Source organism: Chamaea fasciata, unplaced genomic scaffold, assembly GCF_029207755.1.
Source record: "Chamaea fasciata isolate MVZ Bird 193981 ecotype frontalis unplaced genomic scaffold, bChaFas1.0.hap1 SCAF_13, whole genome shotgun sequence".
NCBI lineage: Eukaryota > Metazoa > Chordata > Aves > Passeriformes > Sylviidae > Chamaea > Chamaea fasciata.
Window position 1 is genome coordinate 8,376,572 of NW_027094098.1, and position 25,062 is coordinate 8,401,633.

At 39.7% G+C, this 25,062-nt stretch overlaps 1 protein-coding gene across 1 annotated transcript in view; it reads right to left on the reverse strand.

Moving 5' to 3' along the window:
- The window catches only part of ARHGEF3 (Rho guanine nucleotide exchange factor 3), a 101,502-nt gene that overhangs the window by 75,714 nt on the left and 726 nt on the right, over positions 1-25,062 (reverse strand). Inside the window, 1 exon segment of the mRNA XM_066195090.1 lies at positions 13,686-13,781. Coding sequence (XP_066051187.1) covers positions 13,686-13,781 — 96 coding nt within the window.

Consider the following 25,062-nt stretch of genomic DNA (forward strand, 5'->3'; position numbering starts at 1 on the left):
CTGACAAATTTATTTCTGAAAAAAGCAGAAGACTTTTTGAAGGCATTTTATAAAGAGACACTGAAGTCAACAAATACTGACCTCTACCATGCGACTTGTATGATCCTGACTTTTGTTGCACAGTGAGGTCAGAAGGCTACCAAGACAGTTTTTATTAACAGTATTAGTCGTATGTAAATTATTTACATAATTCTTCAAGATAAAACTAAGTTATAATTTCTGAGCAGATTCTGTACTACAAATTTGGCTTAAGAAGTTTCTTTACAACATAAAACATTTGAAGCTGGTGCCAAACTTTACACCTAATGTTTCTAACACTTTTCATTGGTCTTTGGGATGATACTCCAGCAATACATTGAAAAGGTGTTTCTACTCTGAAACCAAACACACCTGTCAACATGTGTGGGTTTTGATGTAAGAGAATGACTTCCTATTAAGTAAACAAACCCTCCATACTTTCATGGAAGGGACATTTAACCTGAGATGCAAAAGCTAAATATTTTCAGTTAGTTATTATTCACAACTGTTCCCGTGGGAACATTTCCTGCATCACTGTTGCCATAGTAATTGCTACAGAAACCCTGAATGCAACGGAGTCAAACCTGTTGAAACGGTGGTACCATTAAAGCTCCATCCAAAATATCCACTCAGGACAGAAAACATTCACTTATATCTACTTCTGCCAGCAACAAGTTAGGTTTTCTAGTCTCTTCCATATAAATACACTAACTAAATTAATTTCAACCCAACACCATTGTACAAGAGCATACAGGAAACCTTGTTAAAATAATTTTTTTACAAGTACAGAATCCTGTATTTTAAAATAACATTATACCAGTGATGGCTCTTAAATTCTTTATATTGTTTTGACCCAGGTTAAAAAACATTCCTTAAAAAGTGCACTTATCAGTAGGAGATATCTGGAGCTAGTTTTTTGCCAAAATGCATATGTAAGTATATATAAAAAAATAAAATTCATTTCTGTGGATACATACACTCCTATGCTTTTTCCTTTCCTTCTTGATTACAATCCCTGCAAAACCACACATTAACACAAAAAGTGAGGTAGGAAATGGGATTTCACTGTCAAGCAGAACAGTGATGAGCCACCAATGGAAGAAATTAGAACATGCACATCTGCACACACAGTTTTGTTCTTTATTTCCATCACGTTTTTAGTTTTTTTCCAGACACTCTCCACTGTTACATTTCCTCTGAAACTTTCAATGCCATGCCTTAAAATTCGAGCACATTGATCTTTGTCCTCACACTTGCTGATACTAATGTATTTGGGTTTCAGTGAGGTACATTAGAGACACACCCTGCAATATTTCATTATAAAAACTGGAAAGCTCCCGAATCACAAACACAAAAACCAGGCTTTTCCAGTCTCCATACAGAAAGCACTGGAACACAAGGACGATAACCCCAGCCACTACAGCAGCTGAAGAGTCAAACTACAAGGGAAGAATCAAACAGATGTTGCTTGGTCAATGATGATGCAAAAGTATTTAACGTTTCCTTTTGGTCATGGGTAACAGAACTACTGTTCATAGCCTAGGTGAGTGATCCTACTCCTTTTAAATATGTCAAGGATGTGTCTGGAGCCAAGCAGTTGGATTTTTTCCAATCACTTACACTATATCTCTTGATTAATAAAACACTATCTGTGCTTTCAGGACAGCATTTTTTATTTCCAAATATATCAAAAACAGTGTTCTATGAACAACTGATGTGAAAAGAGTTCACTTCAGCTGATACTCCCCCCACCTCCAACTGAAGTGGTTTTCAGGCTGCCAGCAAGATTCGCTGATGATGTTATCTAAGAGCCCTCCAGGCACATCTCCCTACAAAGAAGAGATATGCAGAGATTTGGCAAGTCGGGAGAAGTGGCACAGTAATGAAGAACAAGTTTGCAATTCTTTTGTTCCACTTTGGGCTCTTTGTTCAGAGTAAAGATTGAAGATAAAAGTTGCTTTCTTATTTCGAAGAGACCAAGGTGGCACCAGAATGAGGTGAAGTAGCACTTCCATCCTGTGCATGGCACGGGGTGAGATGTGACCTCATGATCTCAGCCAGAACTAAAGATGAGAAGTTTAGCACTGAGCACACACGGTGACAGCAGAACCCCACCTCCCTGCTGCACACAGACTGTGCTGGGGCAGCTGAGAAAGGTCCTTCCAGTGGCAGCAGCCCCCGAGTTGTGTCCCACACCTCGGCACTCACCACCTCCATGACCCCCTGCCATAAGAGAGCCGTGGTCAGCTCAGGACAACCCCTGTGCCGCTGTTCTTCACCAAGGATGTCAATGGCCACGCTCTTTGGGGCCTCCCTGGCCATGCCAGTACTAACCCAAGTCTCCCACCTCCACCCACACACAGTTATGTTAACATTGGAGCTCATTTGCTCTGGTATTTTTTATATCTTCTAAAAAACAAAACTAGGCAATGAGTTCAAAAGTCGCTGGCAAGACCAATAGCACAGCCACATGTCATTTCCTGAGGAAACCAGGCTCTTGTCAAACCACACAGATGCAGCCTGCTGCAAGTATGACTTGCTGAGATACCTTGAAAAGCAAAGAAAACAGTTTCAGAACTCCGAGCTGCCATGTCCCTTGATTTCCTACTGAGAAAGAAAAGTTTAGGGGGTAACTTGGTTGGATTATTAAACTCAAAATGCATCACAACTTTTATTCTTCAAGTAAATCTATGGAATGGGTGGGAAAAGCTTGTTATTTAAACTGCCATAATGAATCAACCACCCTACTTGGGGAAAAATGAAATTATTTTTTGTCCAAGTTCGTAAAATCAGGTGTTTCATCTCAAGAGAGAAATATTTAAAATCACTACGAAGTGAAAAATATTAAATCTTATCCACAAAGACAAACATTAACACTGTGTCTGATATGCAAACAAAGAGCTTTAAGATGATCACTAAACTCCACTGCAAAAAAAAACCAAAAAAACACGCAGAAAAGAAGCATCACAGTATTTTTAAGCCATCTTCAAATGGAAACCAGATCAAAGCAGTTACATCTTCACGTTAGTGTAATATAAACAGTGGCAGTACACTTGTAATGGAGTTCTACTGTGAGCAAAAGCCTCAGTTAAAAAAAAAAATGCCCTATAGTGCATTTGAGATGTTACTGATTGCTAAAAGGCTAATAAGGCATTAAATTACCATAGCAGACATTTATTGTAAGCATGCTCTGGTATCAGGAGTGTCAATCTTTGCACACCAATTACAAAGCCTAATAGACAATTAACACACAATAAAAAGTGGGTGTAACTTCATTTTTACAACAGCTTCACACAAAAAAATCTTTCTGTTCTTACAGAAATCTCAAAATATCTATGAAGTACTGTGTAAAGAACCTGAAATTTTAGCTATTTCACTTTCAAATAAATGCATCCACTTGAATAACTGAGCTTGTTTTCCTACCCAAGTTAGCATTGTAAACAAGAGAAATTCACGTGCTTTGTTAAAATTTCTTCTTGATTAAGTAACAAAACAAGACAGCCGGCATCCATACTGATCCCAAATCTTGCTCTGCAGCACCACAGTGTTGTTTACCTGAGCAATTTCTAAACTGCTGGGTTAGGCTGAGAAAACGGGTCAGCATTTCCTCAGGGAAATGACAGCTTGTTGCTTCACCAGGCTGCAAACCATCCTCATCTATCCATGTAGCCGACGCAAAATCCTAAATCAACTGTGACCTGATGATGGATTGGACAGTTTTGGGGACTACCAATATCTTGGCAAGAGAGTCACAGATTCCTAACTGGGCAAAAAAATATTATTTTAATCACCAATTAAAACAGTTTGACTTGAAATTGGCAAGGAAATAATGCTCAGGAACTTTGATGTGATTTAACACAAGACCATTTCCTATAAATAAGGACACCAGAGATTCAGAAACCAAAACAAGATTTTGCCAGTTCTAAAGTCTATGTTCAATCTTCCTACCTGCCCCCTTTGTGACAATTATGTGTTTCTGTAGGTAGAAGTCAGTTGCTGAAAGCCCTGAGGCAGGAGCATGGTAAGAGAAAATCATGATCCCATCCTACCTTTATGAGAAAAACAAACAGCTGAACATTCATGGCCTGTGTTCCTCAGGGAGACAGGGACAGCTGCTTCAATTACATGAATTTTCACATTAGTAGAGAAATGTAAGAAATCACTATTCTGTTTATGACTATAAAATTAACATATACAAATTTTCCAAATTAAGTGCACAAAGTCAGAGTGCATTTCACACTCGTCTTCTTGCAAACAGGCTCTTTAGGACCTGCAAAGGAAACCTGCTCAACCTGACAAGAGAAAGCTCTGCAAAGCACACCTACAGACCTGAAGGACACTGCTGGTCAGAAAAGCCCAGCCGTACCCATACAGCACACACACACAATGAGCAAAACCACACACACGTAACCTTCAGAGAGGGAATGAAGAAATGGTTCTGGTGCTAAAGAATTCACCTTTTCAGTACCTTGATACAGATACTAAAAACTACCACGAAACCAAGCGTTGTACTATCAAGTCCTTCTAAACAAACACCAGTAAGTGAGAGAAGTTTGGCTACAGCTCAAAGGGAATTAACCCGTGACACATTTAACACAGGAAACAACGCGGCGCGGGCAGGTCCCGGCGGCGAGGAGCGCCCTCCGCGGGGCGCAGACACCGCGGGCAGCCGCGGTTCGCCAAGCACAGCCGCCTCCGGGCGCCAGCGCACGGAGAGTGAAACCATCACATCATAGCAGAGGGCAAGGCAACAGCTGGAGGAGTTTATCACCATTTTGTTATTTCAGGAATAATAAACCAGCGGATTATCAAATAAATTTCAATGTTTAACGATAAACTAATTTAACCCTCTAAATCCTAATTTCTTCTCCCTGTATTCTTCTTCATTTTTACGGAGATTGCTGGATACTTCCCACAATTTTCTGGTTTGTTATGCAGTGCCCCCATGTCAACACAACACACGGGAAGAAGATGAAAGAGCTCTTTGGGTCAGCTGCTACTTTAGATAAAGGAGGACATCTGGGGGAAGAAAAAAAATCTCCAAATTTACAAAATCTGATGGACGGGACAGAGAAGATGCTATAGATTGTATATTGTTGTGTATTGTTATATTTTATTGTATCAGGGTAGATACAATAAAAGCATCTCATGACTTTCCCTGTCTGCACTTTGGTACACATCCCTTACTGATTCGTAGCTGATTTAGGGTGAGTCCCTCCCTGCGCTGAGTTAGGGAACAGCAGATCTCAGAGGGAGGGAAACGTGCCTAAGCATGCCCGGGTGCAACCTGCCTGATCTAGCTCTGTGTGGCGATAAATAATGGATTATAAAGTGTCAGATGTGAATGTATCTAATGAAATTGCAAAGAGACATCAGTTTTTTAAAAATTGAGTGCAACTGCTCTCCTTTTTTTAATCTATCTAGTCGCATACCACTTGCATTTAATCTGTGGAATAGAAACACATTCTATAGCTTTCAAAATAGTCACATTTATCTTACTGTTGTGTACATAGTGGGGTCGGGGAGACCCCAGGAGAGAAAGACTGAGTGCTCCTCCTTTTTGGTGCAATTTGCAACAATTAATGAGTCTTTGAAACAAAATCTTCTCTACACTCAGAAGCATAGCAGTAATTGAATTCACTTTTTAAAAAACAACTACAGAAACCATTTTTTAAAATGAAGACATAACTCATAAAGCTCATAAAATACAGTCAGCTCCCGGCCTTCACCACCAAGTACAAAGCCTGACAGAAGGTGACAACAAACCACCTCTATTCCCATTAATACATTAGGTTAATTTTTCATTTATGCTTCTTATAATAATTAAGTTCAAAGTTGGGAAAGAAAAACATGAGTTCTTCATACTAACTAACACAAGAGGATATTCTGAAATACTTGCAGGTAGTTTTTAGTCATATATTTTTAGTAAGTTTCTGTTTATAATGGCCTTAATGTTCCTATTCACACTGGGTTTTTCCACATAAAAAGAAACGAGTCTGCTAAGGAATTTTTTTGGGTAGTTTTAAGGCAATGGAATGACAACCTAATACAGAAAAATTATCCTTTGTGTCCCAGAGATTTGCAGGTGACCAAATGTATTCAGCTTGAAAGATACATATTCAAATCATTATCTCTTACAATACTTACCTATTGAAATGTTCAGGGCCCACAGGAATATGCAGTTAATTTAACCAGTTCGCATACCCTCCAGCCTTCCCTCCGCCACGAAGGAAAGATCAAATTACAAAACAGCCTTCTGTTTCTGATCTTCTGTTTCCAAATACTGCAACGTATAAATATTCCCAAAGAAATATCATCTGTGTTCCTTAAAAGCCAGCTCCCTGTACAGCCAGAGAACTGACTAAGCGTACCTAAGAGCTCTTTTTTTGGGTGGGGAGGGAGGGAGAAGAAGTGTCTTCCTACCAATATTAGAGTATTAACTAGAAATTCAATTGTAATACATGCTGAACAAGAGTATAAAATAATAACAAACTGTCTATAAGAACAGATTCTGGAGTCTCAGTGAAAAGGAATCATGACCAAGGACAAGAATCTTTAGAAAGAGAAGTAGGGTAAGCATATAGGAAACAGATGGTTACTAGAGGTAGATCACTGGATTTTGGGGTTTTTTTAATTTAAAAAAAAGTCACATTTGATATAGACACATGCACCCACACAGAGAATCAAGATGTTTCAAAGTGATTAGCAAAAACCCACACTCACTGTCGCCTTCTCTGCCAGCGAAGAGCTGCACAATACTGGGATGGAGATGGTCAGGGCAGCTGGGCTGAGCTGGCCACAGGGATATTCCATAAGCCAGGAGGTGATGCCAAGTATAAGAGGGAACTGGAGGGGGCCAATGGCTGCATGGGGATGCAATCGGTCAATGAGCAACCATACTGTGCATGGCTTGTTTCTCTGTCCCTTCAATTACAATTACTATTATTGCTGGGAAAAGCTTACATTGTAACAAATAGCGTTTAAATCTTGTGAACTCTTTTAGCTCTAACTAAAGCAGGACACTGCTTAGTCCTGTATAAAAGTGTACAAGTGGTTACTGCAGCCTTAAAGACCGTGGGGCCTGAGCAATGTTGATAAGAACCTGCATCTTGGCCAGACCATGCTGCGGTGCACTCAAAGAAAAGAAACTTTATTTTTGAAGGCCTGTGACCAAAACAAGGATAATTTGAGGAATGGAATGTTCCCCATTTGACCACCAGAGACCCTCTAAAGATGCCTACTCTAATGTAAATAAGCTCCAATAAGTGATTTGAATATGCAAAAGAAATCCTGAGAATGTTTAGCATGTATGTATGAGTCTTGGGAAATGTAATGAATATGTATAAGCTATATAGATTTAAACGACTGTGTTAGCAAGTGGGTTAGGCAGAAATATCCTCCTCACATCTGGCACCTAAAATAAAAGTGATGCCTCTTCCTCACACTGAAATTACATTGCCAGAGAGTTTTATTCCCGATTTTGGTGACACTATCATTGTCATTAGTTAGGGGTTAAGCCCTGACAACTATGAAGGAGGGAAGGCAGTGTTTTCCTTTACTTGGCTTGTTAACATGTTTCATATTTTTCAACAAGAAATTTTTACTATTTCTGCAATTTTTGTGTGGTTTCTTCTTTCAGATGAAAATAGAGAAGGAAAAGAAAATACATCAAGATGCTGCATATCTGAATGAGAAAACGAAGCTCTATAGCATGAATAAGAACTAAGAGAGATTACAAATTTCATCCTTGTACTAAAATACATAAACTCATTTACTTGATATTTGCAAGACAGCACTGAAGGAGATGTTTTCATCCTCTATAACCGTAATTTCAATGTACAAATGACCAAAACCTGGGTTAGGGGTGGTGAGGCCTCCTTCCATAGTATATTAGTTATTAACATTGGTGATCCAAGCCTAATCACCTGTGTTATTTATCACCCTGATAGCGTGCACTTCTCTAAATCTGGAGGAGAGGATGAAAGAAAATTTTAAAAATTTAACACACCAAAATGTGAAAGCCTGTCCTTATTTAAAGCTATATAGATTCAGCTTCTCACTACCAGTGATTCCTGTTCCAGCCAAGAGAGTTTCTCACACAGTCCAAAGTCACCTTTTTTATTAAACTTATTTTTTAGATTTCACCAGGATAGCCCATGTGGAAGAACACAAGAAGATACTTTTTAAAAAAATAGATGGACTGATAGATTTTTACATTCCCTTCCTACATGAAAGTAAATAAAAGTTACAGCTTTAAAACATTCCTCAGCTCTTTAATAAAGTAATGTATTTCACTCCCTCTATTAACTCCCTGTGAACACTCAATTTCTTGTCAGAATACAAAAGCCACGTCATCAGCCCGTGCACTAACACACGTTCATAAACAAAATACCATTGAAGGCAGCCTAAGATGTCATTACCTTTTACTTGGATAAAAATTTCTTGACATTCAACTGGAACCAATCAGGTATTTCAGAACTGTTTAACTCCCTTCCTCAGCTAACAACTATAATACAGAGACATAACAGTGAAAAAGCAGGTAGACCCCAATAGTCATAACCAAGTATGCAGCAAATGCTTTAAGAGACACACTATCAACAAAAATTATTTGCAGTATGACCCAGAGAAAATGTAATCACTTGTACAAGATGCAAATTACAGCTTTAGCCAGGAATCCAGTGAGTGATGATCTTTCACCAAAAAAAAAAAAAAAAAAGGAAAGAAAGAAAAAATTAACCCCCTAAAAAAACCCACCAAGCAGCAGCCTTAGCTTATTAAAGTGTTTCTTAAACAAGCAATTAGTAACTCACTTCTGCTGCGGTGTCTTTATGTGACCCCAGAAAAAAAGCCAAGGGCGGGGTGGAAGGGGGAAGGAGAACGACCAGAGAGGAGCAGGCAGAGCCGCTCATCCAAACCAAGGCTGCCACCTCGTGGGCTTGGGCCAGGGGCAGCCCCAGGGCTTCCCAAGGCAGAATCAAGAGGGTTTTGACCCCATCCAGGATGAGGAAATGCAATCCATACTTAGTTTTGTAAGACATGATGATTGAACATATGTTTAAACTTGCATTTGCCTCTGGGGCATATTTTCTTCAGCTACAAAGCGCATTTCATGTGTGCATGAGGCAAAGTCAGCAGTCGGTGAGTGCACTGACTTTAACCATTTCAGCACATTCTCATCTCTCACTGTTTGTGGGTGTGCTACGGAGCCTCATGAGTCACCCTCTCCATGTCCTACGTCAGTCTCCTGGAACTTCATCCACTTCCTTTAAGGGACCGGTCTCAGGCTGCAAGTCCCAATGCAAATAATTCCCTTGTAACAATTATCAACTCTAGTACTCCTTTTATGGGCAGAGAAGTACTTTAAATAAACTAGGTTAGGTAAGATAGAAGTGACTTTATATATATACAGCAAATATTTATCTGCTTTATTCAAAGTAGCTGGTCATAATTGTTATGTTATGCAAACCATCCTGAATATTCTTCATATTTCCAAGAAGAGCATTTTCTCTCTTTGTAATAAGACATTACTAGAAAGCAACTAATTCAAGGCCTATTGCAGATAAGATGAATTTTATCCAGCTATCTGAAATGTTAATCTGTAATTTACGGGGCTTCCTTTTTGCACACACTGTAACCTTGTATTCCCCAAACGTGTATGTGCCTTTTGTAATCAAACATCTGCAGTTAAACTGCACTTGACTAGAGCCAGTTTAATTAAGTTCTTTAGGGTGACTCATTTCTACTGATTAAACAAGGATATAGGAGAAACAGGGAAAGTTGTAAAACTTGTTTCTCTTCTTACTGTAATTCCAGACACATAATTCTTCCTTCATCAGCTAGCAGCTGGCAAAAGCTGCAACAGAGTCATGATGATTTATTGTCACGCAGCCTTACTTCCCACACAAGCTACGAGTCAGCTTGTGCACTTGTCTGTCTCTGAGGTACAGAATGCAGCATTTTAGCTACTCTGTTCTGGTCCTCACTGAGAAAGAAGGTCTGTGTGATTAAAACCACAGGCATTAAAGTAAGAGTTATGTGGTATCTACATTGTTCCTTATTAAGTCAAGATGCAGATTTTCAGCTGCTCACCATTGCTTTCCTATCTTGCTTTTACTCAGTCATGAGGATGTCAGTTCAAGTATTGTTTTAATGTCAGTTGACCCTGTTATTTCTATTTCGTTCTTAAACAGACGAACATATTTTTTTAAAAAAAAATTAAATTTTTTTTTTTAAAAGGCACTTCAGATCCAGGTATCCAGGTTGTTATGCCAGAATAATTACTTTTTCTATACCAAAGAGTTTCCAGACATGTGCACGCTAAGATATGACAGTAAACTGTTCTCTTTCAATGATGAAGCAGGGCTTCAAATTAGTTTTCGCACTATCTAAGTTCAGTATCTAAGCGTGACTTCCTTCTCACTCTGTGGACTGGAGTTTCAATAGCTTCCCTTCCCCACAAAGTCACCAGTCTCAGATTAGAAAGGAAAGATGAAACAATCTGTTACAGCATAAAACAAAAATTAAAAAGAAATTGTTTTTAAGTTTCTGTCCTCAGACTCAGTTTAAGCCAAGTCATAAGTACAGAGTCAGAATGCACTGGAGTCCACATATAAAAGTGTTTGTTTGTTTAGTTTTAAGATTTATAGATTAATTTATTCCTAATATGGACAGGTTTCAGAGAGATTTGGTCTAAAAGTGATGAAAACTTTGTCATAGAAATAGCAGAACACTGCATACTTCATAATGAACGTGGCAGATTATTTGGAGACAGAAACAGAAAGCCAAGGCACCAAAAATTCTGTCATGAGACATCCAGAATTCAAATTTCAATTATTAGTTTTAAAAGGATTAAATACTTCCCGACTTAATCCTAAGTAACACAATGAAGGAGTGACTAGCAAGATTTCATCCAGCCAGTACATTATAAAATCCACACACAATAACAACACCTGGAAAATTTCCAATTCTCCTGCACATTTGTATTGAAAAACAATGTGCCAGCCAGCTCCTCTCACAGAAAGCGTGGATGGATTGACACAGTTCCCACTTGCTGCCTTGTCTTTAGATCCTTTCTTGCAATTTCCAACATTGTGAAACTGGGAATCTGCCAAATCAGGAGCTTCTATAATTTCAAGGCTCTTAAGCCTTGATTGCTCAACACACTTCCACACCAGCTCAGAAAGCTGATATTGTTGATGTTATGACCATCCACCAAGTTCCTCCACCTTCCTGCTTAGCAAGAGCAGCTTAATTTGGTTCACATGTGAACTCTGCCACCATACCCTGCAGTTATCAGACATCCACAGCAGTCACACTTCTGCTACTACCAACACTCCGCTGCTGCTGTAATCTTCTTTATGTATCTTGGGAGGGAAAAAAGCAACAAAAGGAAGTGAATCATTGCAAGTTTGAGAACTCAATTATACTTTCATAGGGTAGATGCACCAAGCTATGCAGATGAAAAACACTGATGAACCAGAATGGCAGACTTGGCAAATGGCTGTACAAGGTAACTGGGGTTCAGTCAATTATTTACTCTCCTCTCTGTTTCTAGGGGGCCTTATGCAACATCAAAGCCTTTTACATGCATCATAAATGATATTTAAATGCTAGATAAGGTCTTGCTCAGGGCTTTTCTCTGTGGACACTTTTGACTTAATTGAATATATTACCCTATCATTGTATACTTTTAACAATAGACATTTCTAATCTTCCTATGACTAACACCAGTCCTTACCAATACTCACATTTTCATGAAAATAAACCCAGAACCATCCGAATGTAAAATAAGTTCCAAGAATCAGACAATGAATAAACAGCAATAAATGAACAATGCAGTAAGGCAATGCACCATTGCACTTTATTAGGCTGAGGAAAACAATGTTCATTCAGCTGGAGTATTCACAGAACCCCAGAATAAAATCAGTATTTTAGAAACCTAAGCAGACATGCATCCCACTGCTATTGATAAAGTCCTCCCTGGGCCTACTTTTCTCCAGATTAAACAATCTCAATTCCCTCAGCTGCTCCTCATCAGACTCGTGCTCCAGTCCCTTCCCCAGCTCCGTTGCCCTTCTCTGGACACACTCCAGCACCTCAATGTCTTTTGTGTAGTGAGGGGCCCAACACTGAACCCAGGATTTGAGCTGCGGCCTCAACAGTGCCCAGTACAGGGGGACAATCCCTGCCCTGGTCCTGCTGGCCACACTATTGCTGACACAGCCAGCATGCCACTGGCCTTCTTGGCCACCCGGGCACACCTGGGCTCATGTTCAGCTGCTGTCAACCAACATCCCCAGATCTTTTCCTGGCAGCAGCTTTCCAGCCACTCTGCCCCCAGCCTGGAGATGCAGGGGTTGTGACCCAAAGGCAGGATCTACCTTTACCTTGTTGAACCTCAAACCACAGGCCTTGGCCCATTGATCCAGCCTGTCCAGATCCCTCTGCAGAGCCCTCCTACCCTGCAAGCAGATCAACACTCCCATCTAACTTGGAGTCATCTGCAAATTTACTGCAAATTGACGTTGCCCTCCATCACCTCACCATGTTCATTGATACAGATATTAAACAGAACTGTCCCCAGATCAACACCACAACCAGGAGATAAAAAACAGCAAAAGACATCAAACAAAAATTGTTTGTGTCAATTTCCCACCTCTCAGTAGATTTGTGAGTCAAGAGGGAAGCCCACAGTTCTTCCTCATCCTGCCCTTTCATCCAAAGATTTTGTTGAGAAACGTTTCAGAAGAAATGTTTAAAAGAAACTGCTTTCAGGTGCTATGATGCTGTTAATTTAATATTACATAAAAACCAAAGCAAAAAAAGGATTTTATTTGATTTCCTGACAAGCATGAAACAGGAAACAGAACATTCATTGGCTAATATTTCTTTAGTTCTTTAGCTTTTCAAGAGGATTTCTCAGGCAACAAAAACAATGTGAGGTAGGTTTTTGTCCATATGGGTGTCATGCTTCCTGTCATGAATTTACTGCTTTGTTTGCCACACGGTAAATAAATTATGTAAAAAAACCCTAGCAAACAACAGCAAGTAAAAACCAGCAGGCTCCCAATAAAAAAGGCTCTCATTAACCCAAGTGGAATAGTCTCAAAGCCTTCTCAACACCATGCTCCCTTCATGCAAACACAAACTAGGTGCTAAAAACTGCATGATCTGTGGCAATTTTCACCAAAAAAATTGTAACGAAGTGCAAGCATTTGTCTACATCTACCATTTAACATTGCAATTGCTTTTTTCCTCTAGCACAGAGTAAATTTTTTTCTATAACAAAGTAGACACTATTGACTTTGTAATGTCTCCCAGGGCAGGAATTTCAGGAGCCTCACAACACTGAAGGTACCAGCATGGCCCAGCATCACAGCAGCACTGGGAGATTAAAACATTTGCCATATGTGAAAGATTCCGTGAGCACAACTGCTGCACTGCTGAAGTGAACAAGAGTTTTTCCACAGCCCATCCCCCATGACACCCTGTACCACATTAACTGCTAAAAACTCAAAACCAAAATAAAAAAATTCTCTTTTTCCTTCTCTGATGTTAAATAATGCAGACTTAATGCATCAGTTATAACAAATAATTATTTAACTTAATTTTCAAACTCCCAGTATTGCAGTCTACTAACCTCTTAGAAGATTAGAAGTAAAGCTTACCAAATTTTTTCTTGTTCCATTCCTCCTCTGGCACACTGGTTTATTACAGCAGGGCTGCTCATGGTAAGGGCTGAGTTTTCAGAATTCATTTTTTTTCTACAAAAGAACAACATTAAAAAAAAATGCTATTTAAGTAAAGATTGTGGTTGCTAATTAAGTAGAAAATGGAAACTTTTAGACAAGAACTTTTAAAAACCAAATACAGTACGTTTTACTCATTTAAGTAAATGTCCTACATCAATGTGATTAATTGGATGAATACACTGAGAAGGATTTGGCAGTTTTATGGACTTGCTAGTTATGCCAAACCCAACACTGATTGTCTTCTGTTTACTTTTCTGAACACATGCCAAGAGAGTTGATGTCAGCAAGCCTGTATCCAGGGCTGTGCATCATGGCAGTTCTGTTAATTCAGAGCAGCAGTCACAGCCAGCACTGCTGTGGAATGATCCACACACACAACATGGGGGAGAAAATGTCGATTTCTAACATGTAAAGATTTACAGAAGCTTTTTAGCATATTTTAATAACTTAGGATCATACTTTGCCGATTGCAGAAAATAACAATGCATTCATGGCTGAAGTCCCTCTCTAAAACAGCACAGACATATTGCAATAGCAATTCCCAAGTTACACCGCTTACAAGAAGTCTGTAAGATCAAGTAAGTTTCCAGTAAAAGACTTGCATGGCAAGAACAAATGAAGACTTAACATAATACAAGTTAATTCCACCATGAAACAGTAATAATTTCTTAGTAACAAGATCCACTGTTAACCCGAAACTTCTGAATCCTATAGCTTCCCTACCCACTCCCTTTTAAGGGGGGGTGGGGGACAGAGGATATTTTTAGCTATCACTCATCTTATTTGACTTGATTTGACACCTGGTTTGTATTATGATCAGCACAAGACCTAATGGATTAACAGAAATCAGGCTCAACTGAATATTACTTAACACCTACTAGTATATATCCAGAAAATAGCCTGTGCTTGTCAAGATAGTAATCCCTTACTTTTTTCAAGTGGGTACAAAGAACCATTCAAAAGCTGGTTTAACTTGTGTGAAACCTCAGTCAAAATCTGACTTGACAGATTTCAGGGAGAGCATGAAAAGCTATTCATGACTACAGTGCACACATCCCACCACTGGCAGGTAGATAAGACCAACTTGCACAGACTAAATGCTCTGAAGAGAATGCCCATCTTGGTTTCAAAAATCTGCCCATGCAAGAGTGAATAAACAGCCCTGGCAAAGCCCTGTTTATCAGACAGATGTCCCAGTACCAACAACCAAACTTGAGTCCTTACTGACATTAATGTCTTGGTTTTGCCTGCCTCTTGCTGTGAACCGAGCCTGTGGCACTGACCCTTCAGAGCAAACAGTATGGATTTGCAAGAATAGGTCCTTAGTCTTGCATTTTTTAAACATCCCTCATAATAGAGACGGATAAAAGTCTATTTCTGGACAATCTTGTTTCTTGAAATATTTTCTAAATGATCCAACAAACTATTCCTAATGGGAAAACAACAAAAGCCTCACCTCTGTGAAGGCAGGAACAGAGACTCAGCCATCTGACCTCTTTTTGGATCAGTGCCTGACCTCAAATTTACTCCTGATTCTCAAGTGGATCATTTTGAAAGAAATGAAAAGTAAGAAAAAAACAAACAAAAATGCCACAAAGGAAAAAACAAACAAACAAAGAAAGAAAACCACAAAAAAAAAAAAAAAAAAAAAAAACTCAAACCAAATCAACAACACGATACCCCCACCAAACAAATCCACACAAAAAAACTTAATTCTAAGAGTGGCTCAGCAGCAACACACGTTATCAACTAAACTATTACTTGCCTCTCTAGTCTATAAAAGCACAGGAAGAAAACAGTTTTTCTTAAATACATTTTAAAGCAATATTGCAAGAGTCCATACTTAACATCTTCTGCAGAGTTCCCCTTTTTGAGGAAGCAATTTCTTAACCTGAGGAAAGCCCAGATTCTTCAATGATGACAAAAGTTATGGCAACAAGAGTTTTACCTCCTCTTACAGTCACCTGTACCACTAAGATCAAAGGTCCATGGCAAGGTTTGAAGCATTAACTCTCAAAGTTGGAAGGTCAAAGATTCAGATTACAAAACCACAAGGTTGCCATTCCAGCAGAAAAGGTGCAACTTCCACTGCCTTCTTGTGAGCTGGTACTAGAGCAGTGCAACTGTTCAATGTATGAATGAAAAAAACCCAACCTGTTTTCAGAACTCTCCTCCCCACCCTTGGAAATATCCAAGCCAGCACTCCATACACATCTCTGCACTGAGACTTCCACACTCAAACTAGAGCAAAAGCAGAGGTCAGAAGTGATAGAAGTTGCTGTGTTATTCTTTTCTATGAACAACTGATGAAAAAGGTTGACAGAGATCTAACAAAATACATGAAATACGGCATTAACCTAATTTATGTTCTGAGATGCTCTGCAAAAGAAAACCACATAAAGTAATGCAGAGAGGAATACATCTTGTCAAACTGCTCAACTCCCTCACATTCCCAGCCTGATATCTGAGAACAACAGCCGCACGCTGTGCACCTCGAGTGACTTTTGCCTGTATCAGCTGTCCACATCAGCTTCTTTCCAACCACACTCCGTGGTTACTGTCTGGGGGGACAGAGGGCTCTGTTAGAATTCGGAGGCCACATCAGGATTGCCCTCCAGCCACACTGGAGGTTGGACAGCCGTGAGTCAGATGAGCTTTGGGGACCCACTTTTGTCACACTGTTCCTTCTCAACAGGTCTACACAGGTTCTTGTTCACTCTCTACCAGGGGCATCAAGTAGAGAAACAGCTGATTCCCACAACACTGAAAAGTTTCATGGCCTTGTCAAAATACCAAAGGTTTTTTAGTTTCTAAATGGCAAACAGAAAATCGGTATCTGTCAACACTTTACAAAGCCAGGGATACCAAGCACCACTACTTTTCTTCTTGAAGGTAATTGCAGAGAAAAATTCTCAGCCTGTAGATTCTCTCCTTCCTCATGCACCATAGAGTTCCCTTAAGACCCTTTCTTGAGAATAAATATTTTTTAGTTAAAAAAAAAATCATTTAAATATATACAAGGGGAATATATTTTTTCAAGCATTAAGAATATTTTATGGACATATTTCCAGTGAACATACACCGCTTCAGTAGGTCTAAAATCAAACTGGTTTTTTTTTTGGTGGAAAGAAAGTTGTAAGGCTTATACTCTCTAAAAAATATTGTTCATATTCAAAGTGAGCCACACAAAATGAAAGCTAAAACTAGCAAAGGAAAATTTTGTATATGTTTAAAAATATATATATGCACACAATCAGAATACTACAACTATCCTCAGAAATTAGCCTCCAGCAACAACAACATCTTAGAAAATGAAAAGCAACTCGAGAAGCAAAAAAACAATGTTCAGAAAAAAAATATGCTGTTCACAGGTGCCTCTTTCTGTATCAGCATCCAACTCTTGTTTGGACTTGAACTTCATGGCATAGTCAAGGTTCATGATGAAACTTGAAGGAGGAAAACACATCTATCAACTTCCCTCTTAAAAACCTGAAGCCAGATGCCAAGACAAGTCACTGAATACTAATTTAAGAGATTGCTCAGACGCACTCTGTTCCCCAGCCTGTGCACACTGAACCTTGCCTGTTCCAGATAAGGGACACGATCTTGAACTAGGTGCTGTCCTGGAGATCATGCTGTGCTGTAACAGCAGGAAACGGGCAAAACACAACTGCAGAACAAAAACATAGGAAAACAATGCCAGAGAGTTTATTTATAACAACTAAGTTTATCACTACTCTCTCTGTCTTACTGAGGAAACTTGAAGAAATATCCTTGCCAGTTTTGATGAGACATCTGAAATTCAGAATACTTCATCTTCTATGGCCAAGTATAGGTTGCTTAACACTAGAGTCCCCAGAGGGAAACGTGAACCCTAAAATTCTCTTAAGTTATCTCTTCTATGCTTCCATTAAATGGAAGCTTCTATGCTTCTCTTTATCTGAAGCCTTATCAGTCCATCTGCCTTACAGCAGAATCTTACACCACATAATGGCAGAGAAAAGCCTAGCAGTGGTAAGTCACTAGCTCAAATACTGACAAGTGTGTTATATTTAAGTATATTTTATTCATTTGTATTTAATTTGGAGAGTTCTGCAATTGCCCTTAAGTGGACAAAAACAAAGCCTGGGGAAAGCCTCTAGTACAGCACAGCACTAAAGCCCCTGAACACCTGCACAGAACAGCACTGCAGGATCGCTAGAACAGAAAAACATGAGAAGATTCAAGGAAAGGATTGAAATCACAACACCCCACAGGCACAAACCTGACTTATATCTGGAAGAATGGGGTATCAGCCAATCTTGTTAAAACTGATTCCCTACACAAAGCCCATTTTCTCCTCCACCTTTTTTTTCCCCTCCCCTCATGTTATTAAATGTAGATACACTTTGATCCTCAGGCTAAAAATATTTTTTGCCTTTCCTTCAACACCCTATTTCTATCTCCAGACAAGATATTCACAGTAGCCGTAGTTAAAAAGATAACATATCATTCAACAGCTGTTCACTACAGTTAAAGCAAAAATAATTAATATCTTCTGATGAAACATGTTCCCACAGTTCCTCACCCTCACTAAAATGCTTTGCATTGTTGAAATAGTATCTCGTTATACTTAGCTGATAGGAAAACTGTGAGGAGAAAAAGTCTTTTCTGAACTCTAAGAACCCTCAATGCAGAAACTATTATTCTTTTTAATGAAAAAGAAGGTAATAGCATCACTATGTAATGGGCAATAATGTGCATCTACTACAAGGAAAAAGGTGTGCTGCCCACCATCGTTCTCTGAAGCAAATGTCTTTATGCTCACAAAGCCTGAAGAGCGGATTACCAGTTAGCAGGTGTAGTGTAACATCTCTAAAGAGGCCATTCCCATTTCCTCCCTAACTGCCTAAAATCTGCTGTTTCTAGTGAATGAACATATTTACTCTTGCAGTGCTTTCTGAAAAGCAACGTTTCCACACCCAAAGTCAGCAAACACAAGTATCTCCCATCTCGATAGCATGCAGCTCCCAACCAGCTGCCGCCTTAGGCAAACAGTTTGTTAAAGCAAACCAAACTTTAAACCAAACTTCACTATTTAACTTCATAACAAAAAAAATTCTAAAAACAATCTTTTCTTCAAATTGTTTTTCTAAGACTCTCAGATATGGCCGTTGCAAAACATTTTTATGCCACTGCAGCACACTTCAGTGAAACGAGGTGAAAAGTCAAGAAGCTCTTGAAGAATATTTCAAAGTAGTGCTGAGAATTCCACTTTGTATGACTGCTTCAATCCAAGTCATCCATGCAGCATACCATAAACTTGGTTTCACACACACCATAGTTATTTTTTGACCTCAAAGAACACATGTGGTATATTATTACTTACCCTTTTGGGTCTAAAAATGCACCTTATGTTCTAAAGAATGATGTTTTGGAGAACCTTTTCAAATACCTATTTTCGAGAGTTTTTATTCCTGTTCTGAAGGCATCCTATTAAAAATATATGCCTTCCACTCTCTTCAGAAGTGCAGTTAAATTTTATTTAGGTACTTTACAGAAGCATATATACAAAGATATTTGGAGGCAGCAGTTCAGAGAACCACAGGTGCTGCACATTTTGGTGAATCTGTCAGAACTCTTCAAGGTGACAGAGAAGCAGCTTTAAAGTAATGGAATGACCCTGTTTCACACCAAGTGTTCAGTTTGGCTACCTCTCCCACAGACACACAGTTGCTGTAGACAGTGAGACAGTCCATCCAGCATATGGAAAAGACAATATTTAATTCTGAGATAGCATGAATGTTGTACTTATTCTCAGCACAAAGTGCATTAAAAGGTAAAAGACAACTATTCAATAAATAAATAGATAAAAAGTTCATTCCAGGCTGAAGCCAGAGCACTGACATGAAAGAGTGCTCCATGCTGGAGAAATACAGCCCAGTATGAGATGACACTGTCAATAGAACCAGTCCTTGGGTCAACTGAACCTTAGCACTTTTCCCTAAAAAATACCAAAAGAAATGGAAGCCAACCAATTACATTGTAATCCATCCAACATTACTGTCAATGAAAGCCCCTAGAGAACTTGCCCAGCATCAAAGAGAGGACAGGGTTACATCTCAGACAGCTTTCAGAACCATTCAAATACATTTGTATGGTAAGACAGCAACATCAGGGACACCACCAGCAGGCACATGCACACGTTCTACTGCCAAAATATAAACACTGATTTTCCTAAACAATTTAGCAGGTTATTGTTCAGGAAAGAACAAGAAAGAATTGAGAATGCTGGTTCAGTCTGTCTTGCACACCAGAATATTATATAATACCGCCCATTGCTGCCATGAATAGAGGAGCAGGGACTCATCCACGCTCTCCAATCTGCAGTTATCAGGAGCTGCCAGTGGTTTCAAGTGAAACTTGAGCAGTGCAGGGCACAATAGGGAATGTTTGTGAGCTTTGTTGTCACTTTTGGCATGGTAGTTGATTGCTACATCAATAAAATAAAATAAAAAATTAAGGCTTCAGTAATCTTGTATCTTAAAATGTGCAACCAAACCTCTCATCTGATTAGAACAAAATTTAACATTATGAAACACCTGCAAAGACTTCAACAAAGCATTTAAAAGAGAAGGTTTAAAATGCAGAAGATACACACAAAAAAATGAAATATAGTTTAAGCAGAATACAGAGAACACTAAGTACTATACTCTATTCAACACACGCAGATATCAAGAAATTTTTCTGTCATTGATGTTGAAATTACATATGTTATCCTGAGACAAATCTGTTTCTCTCTGGACTAAAAGACCCAGATGTTCCTATTTCAAATCTCTGGCTTCAGCACCAGACAGCAAACAAAACCTATCCCTTCTATCAGGGAGATTTCTCCAGCACTGCCCATTTCTCTACCCTTTACCCCTCTCCAAGCTTTTATTTCTTTTCAGCAAAGCAAGTAAACAAAACACATCAGTATAAAAGTGCAGCTTCCACTGGAGATTTAATGCTAGCCTTTGGTCAGTTTAACACACGAAAGGTTATCTGACTTCTATCATAAACTATGATTTCAAATGCAAATAAAATTACTTTTAAGCTAAACATATTGTATTGTGTTTTTCAGTTGACACTATGCAGGAAAACAATGTTGAGACGTCCTTTCCAAAGAATATGAGTATTTATGTTCCCAATTTAGTGACTCATACAACCTGCAATTTGAGATCTATTTAACTCTATCCTCCTCAAACTTCTGTATTTGAAAGCAAGCACTAAGTTTCTATTCAAAAGTTGTAACAATAAAACACAAAGACTTTTTTTCTATTTTTTTTAATCTAGATTTTATCTAGAGGAAAACTACTTCCAGAAGTATCTTTTTGCTGCTTCTGTAAAGAATATTAAAAGGGCTATACAAAGCTAAGTCATTTTAAGGAACAACTTACTAAACAAAAAAGATGTATTTTCTGAAACTAGCACTGAAATTAAACCTTTTTCATCGTAAAGGCAGACTCAGAACAAAAAAGAAAAATGAGATACAGCATGCATGCTCAGTATAAAATTAATGCAACCACTGTCCCTTTTCTTCATATTATTCTCATCCTTTCAGCATATTCCTGCTTCCCTCAAAATAAAGAGGTTTATCCTAAACAAAAATACATTAGGAACAAACGAAAACCAAAAGAAATACCCCATCAATTGAGACAAATACAACACATTTTTCCCCTTATCAGAATCATCACTGCCAGGAAATGGCAGCACGTGAAAATTTTATCTGCCTGGAAGGGAGTCATATTTTCTGCCTAAAATTAAAAAGATGATGCTTTCAGCCTACTGTCTTAATGATCACGATTATTTCATTCAGGATTATTGCACAGTTTAATACACTTAATTGAAGTTTGTCAAGTTTGCCTCACATTTACATTCTTAGGTATTTAATACATGGAAAGGCAGACAGAGCTGTATTGCCCTAGAACTGAGGCTTTATAGCTTTTCACCTGCAACTGCTAAGCACAGTCAGAATCCAAACCTACAAGGGAAAGTTTCCAAGACCACCCCTCCACACAACAATCAACTCACTTCAGCAAGTTTGTTTTTTTCTTGGTTATTAATTACTTCTCTGTGGAGCATCAACAAATGTTAATTTTGACAGCACCTACTTCTGTAGGCAAAACATTTTAGGGCTCGTCCTCACCCAAGAACCTCACTGTCCACAGGGGAATGCCAGGTCTGGGATATCCTCATCACTGCATATGTCCATACAAACGTGCTGGTGCTGCAATTCCAGCCTGCCTTTAACCTCCCCCAGGTAAAGGCCATACATAAGCACAAGGAGTCAGTCACCCCCAAAATACACCCTATGCAAACGGCTGGTTGTAATCTTCAGGAAATAGGTGATAGTCCACAAAATCGTCTGAAGGAACACTACATGGGCACACAGTAGTGTTTTAAATAAAACCAGTAGGATTCCTGATACAGTACACACAGACATACTCTTCTCCTAGTTATAATACTGAAAATTAATTTAGGAGAAACGGTGAAGTGTTTAAAATAAACTAAAAAAAGCTGCACTTCTCTTTAACAACTAAAATGTCTGAGAGATGATACCAGCAGAGCAGCTGTTCTTGTTCTACAGAAACCACACAAGTCCAGATAATTCTTGCCAACTTTCCAAGTTTATGCAAGCTTCAGTGGTGTAAAAGCCAATAAACTTTTTTGAATGCAAGTTGTACCACACATTGATCACACCTGCAGAGCTATGAGGGCAACTAGAGGACTGTGAGGATAATTAACTGTACAGAAAAGGAAAAAGTAAAAAAAAAAACAAACCAGAATGGAGCACCTTTCTAGTTACACTTCTGATTGCATATATAATAATTTAACACAAAAGGCCAAAACCCTCTTTCAAGAGCATAAAGCTTCTGCTTCTTGACCAGTTTAAACAAAATTTTGGAGGAAATTGCTACATTTTACTATTGGCCATACCTTCAAGCACTGCCCTCAGAAGTGGTCTGGGCAAGACCCATGTCACTGCAAATGACCTCCTCCAGCCACGGCAGCAGCCTCCCCTCGGGCTATTCATCAGCCCGTCATTAGGAAGTGAATAAATGTACACACACCCTTGTGTTTAGGTATTAACAGCCTGATCCTTTCGCCAGGAACACTTTCAGCTGATCCCGGGCTGTGCCGAGCACCTGCGAGTTAATGATTGCCCACGTGTGGGTACTTGACAGCACATCCCTGCACGTTCTACCCCGGCTGGCACTAGAGGGGAGCGCAGCCCGTGTGTGTTTGCACAGCCCGTGTTACATTTGCGGGTGGAGACCACGACAGCCACATGTTAAACAACCGCTTATTTCAGAATAGTTACTTTATAGCTGCTATAGTTAAAAGCAAAGCAGGAGGTGCTCATTAATCACACATTACTGGAGAGTATTTACCAAGTCCTTTATTTTCAAATTTTTTTTAGCAACTACACTGCAGTAATCTCACACGCTCCTAAAGACTTATGCAAGGCTTCAGCCGTTTGTTAATTCCAGATTTCAGATGACCCGAACAACTGGAATCCACAACACACCCCCACAAGCTGAGAGGCACACTTTGGTGACAAAGCAAAGACACTTAGAGGCTAGTTGAATTAAACAAAATAGTCTTCCTCAAACATATCATTTGCCAGTTTCCCTTCATATTTCACAGGAAGAAAATGGCAACAAATTATTTCTCCAAACACAGCTCTCACTCATACACTGAGTACGAGTTGTCTTCAATTAAATACAGCACCTACACAAAGCACTCCAAAAGGATTCCAAATGAGTTCATTGCAGCATTGGCAGCAGCACGGAGATGCTCCCACAGAAAAACCAGAAAAAGCCTTTCATCAAAGGAGAGTGTTCAAAAAGCTAAAGCACTGAAAACTTACAAATAAAACTCAAGGATAAACAAAATTTAAGAGGTCGGGTTAATTTTCTTTAACACTTCAGGCAAAAGATTTAAGATAGGAAGAAGGAAACACTCAGGAACTTTTTATCACAGGAAAAAGTTCCTGGGTAAATTTGAAGGTATTACACATAAACTCCCAGAAGCAGGTATCACTCACTTCAATTCATGAGCAGCAAAACAAAACAGTTTTGTTTAAGGCCATGTGGTCTCACTGGCGGCTTGCTGGAAGCAACTCCACATAATACACCTCCAAATTATGTGCACATACAACTCCCACAGCTTGGAATCGGGCCAGAACAACTGTCTACACAGAAACAGTCCTGAGAAGAAGTGAGCTATTCAAAACAGAGCGGAGGTCTGCGAGAATGTGCAGGGAATGATACTGAGTGTTACAGTGTCTTCACGGGTCACGAGGCCTTGTGACACTGCTAACCCATACACACCGCTCCGACGGGAAAGTCAGTGACTTCTCTGTGCAAAACAACACATTTACTGAAACTGGCTCACAAACATTTACTGAGAACAGGAATCATGTCATACAAAAATTGAAATAGGAGGACTAGAAGAAGAATCCACTAAATGACAAGCCAGAGATATGCCCGTGCTTTCCCTTACTTCATCTGCACCAAGGGCAGCTCTGTTTCACACACTCTAATACCTATATTCTGCAAAAAATCCTTAGCTCCGTTTGTTTCCAAATCCCATGGGTTCTCCTATTCTGAACTCAAATTCTGTAGATACAACACCTCTCTCGTAACTTGTTGCACTCGGCAGACCTCCATACCTGCTACAGAACCAAGTATTCAACCAAAGTAATTCCATAGCAAGTGTTTGAGGATGAGGGAATTTCCTTTGCCCTTTAACTGTGAAAATGTACTAAAGGATTTAGTTGAATTTCTGGCACGAACGTAAATGGTTCCGTAGTAAATCACAGCTCCCGGCCGCTGCCCAGCAGAGCACTGAGATGAGCGGCAGCGCACGGACCCCGCAGCCGGCACGAAGCCGCGAGTCCGCGCACCAGCGCAGCCTCCCCACCACAGTCACTGCGGGCTGCGGAGCCTCGCTCCACAAGTGTAACTCATTACGCTCCCTGTTTGTTTTTTTCCACTTTCCTTTCGGCCCGAGCCTCCCCCACCTCCTTTCCCCAGGCGGGGGCCGTGCGGGCGGAGGGAAGGGCCGAGAGCCGGCTCCGGGCCCCGCCAAGGCAAACAGCAGCGGGGGCACAGCCGCTCCGTGACAACCACCACGGGGCTCGAAGGAGGCGACCGGCCCCGCGCACCGTGGCCCTTCCCTCGAAACCGACGCTCGTGTAACATCTGCCCCTAAACACACGCTGAAACTTCTTCAAAAGCACAAATCAGTAAAGGCACCCGAGCGGGAG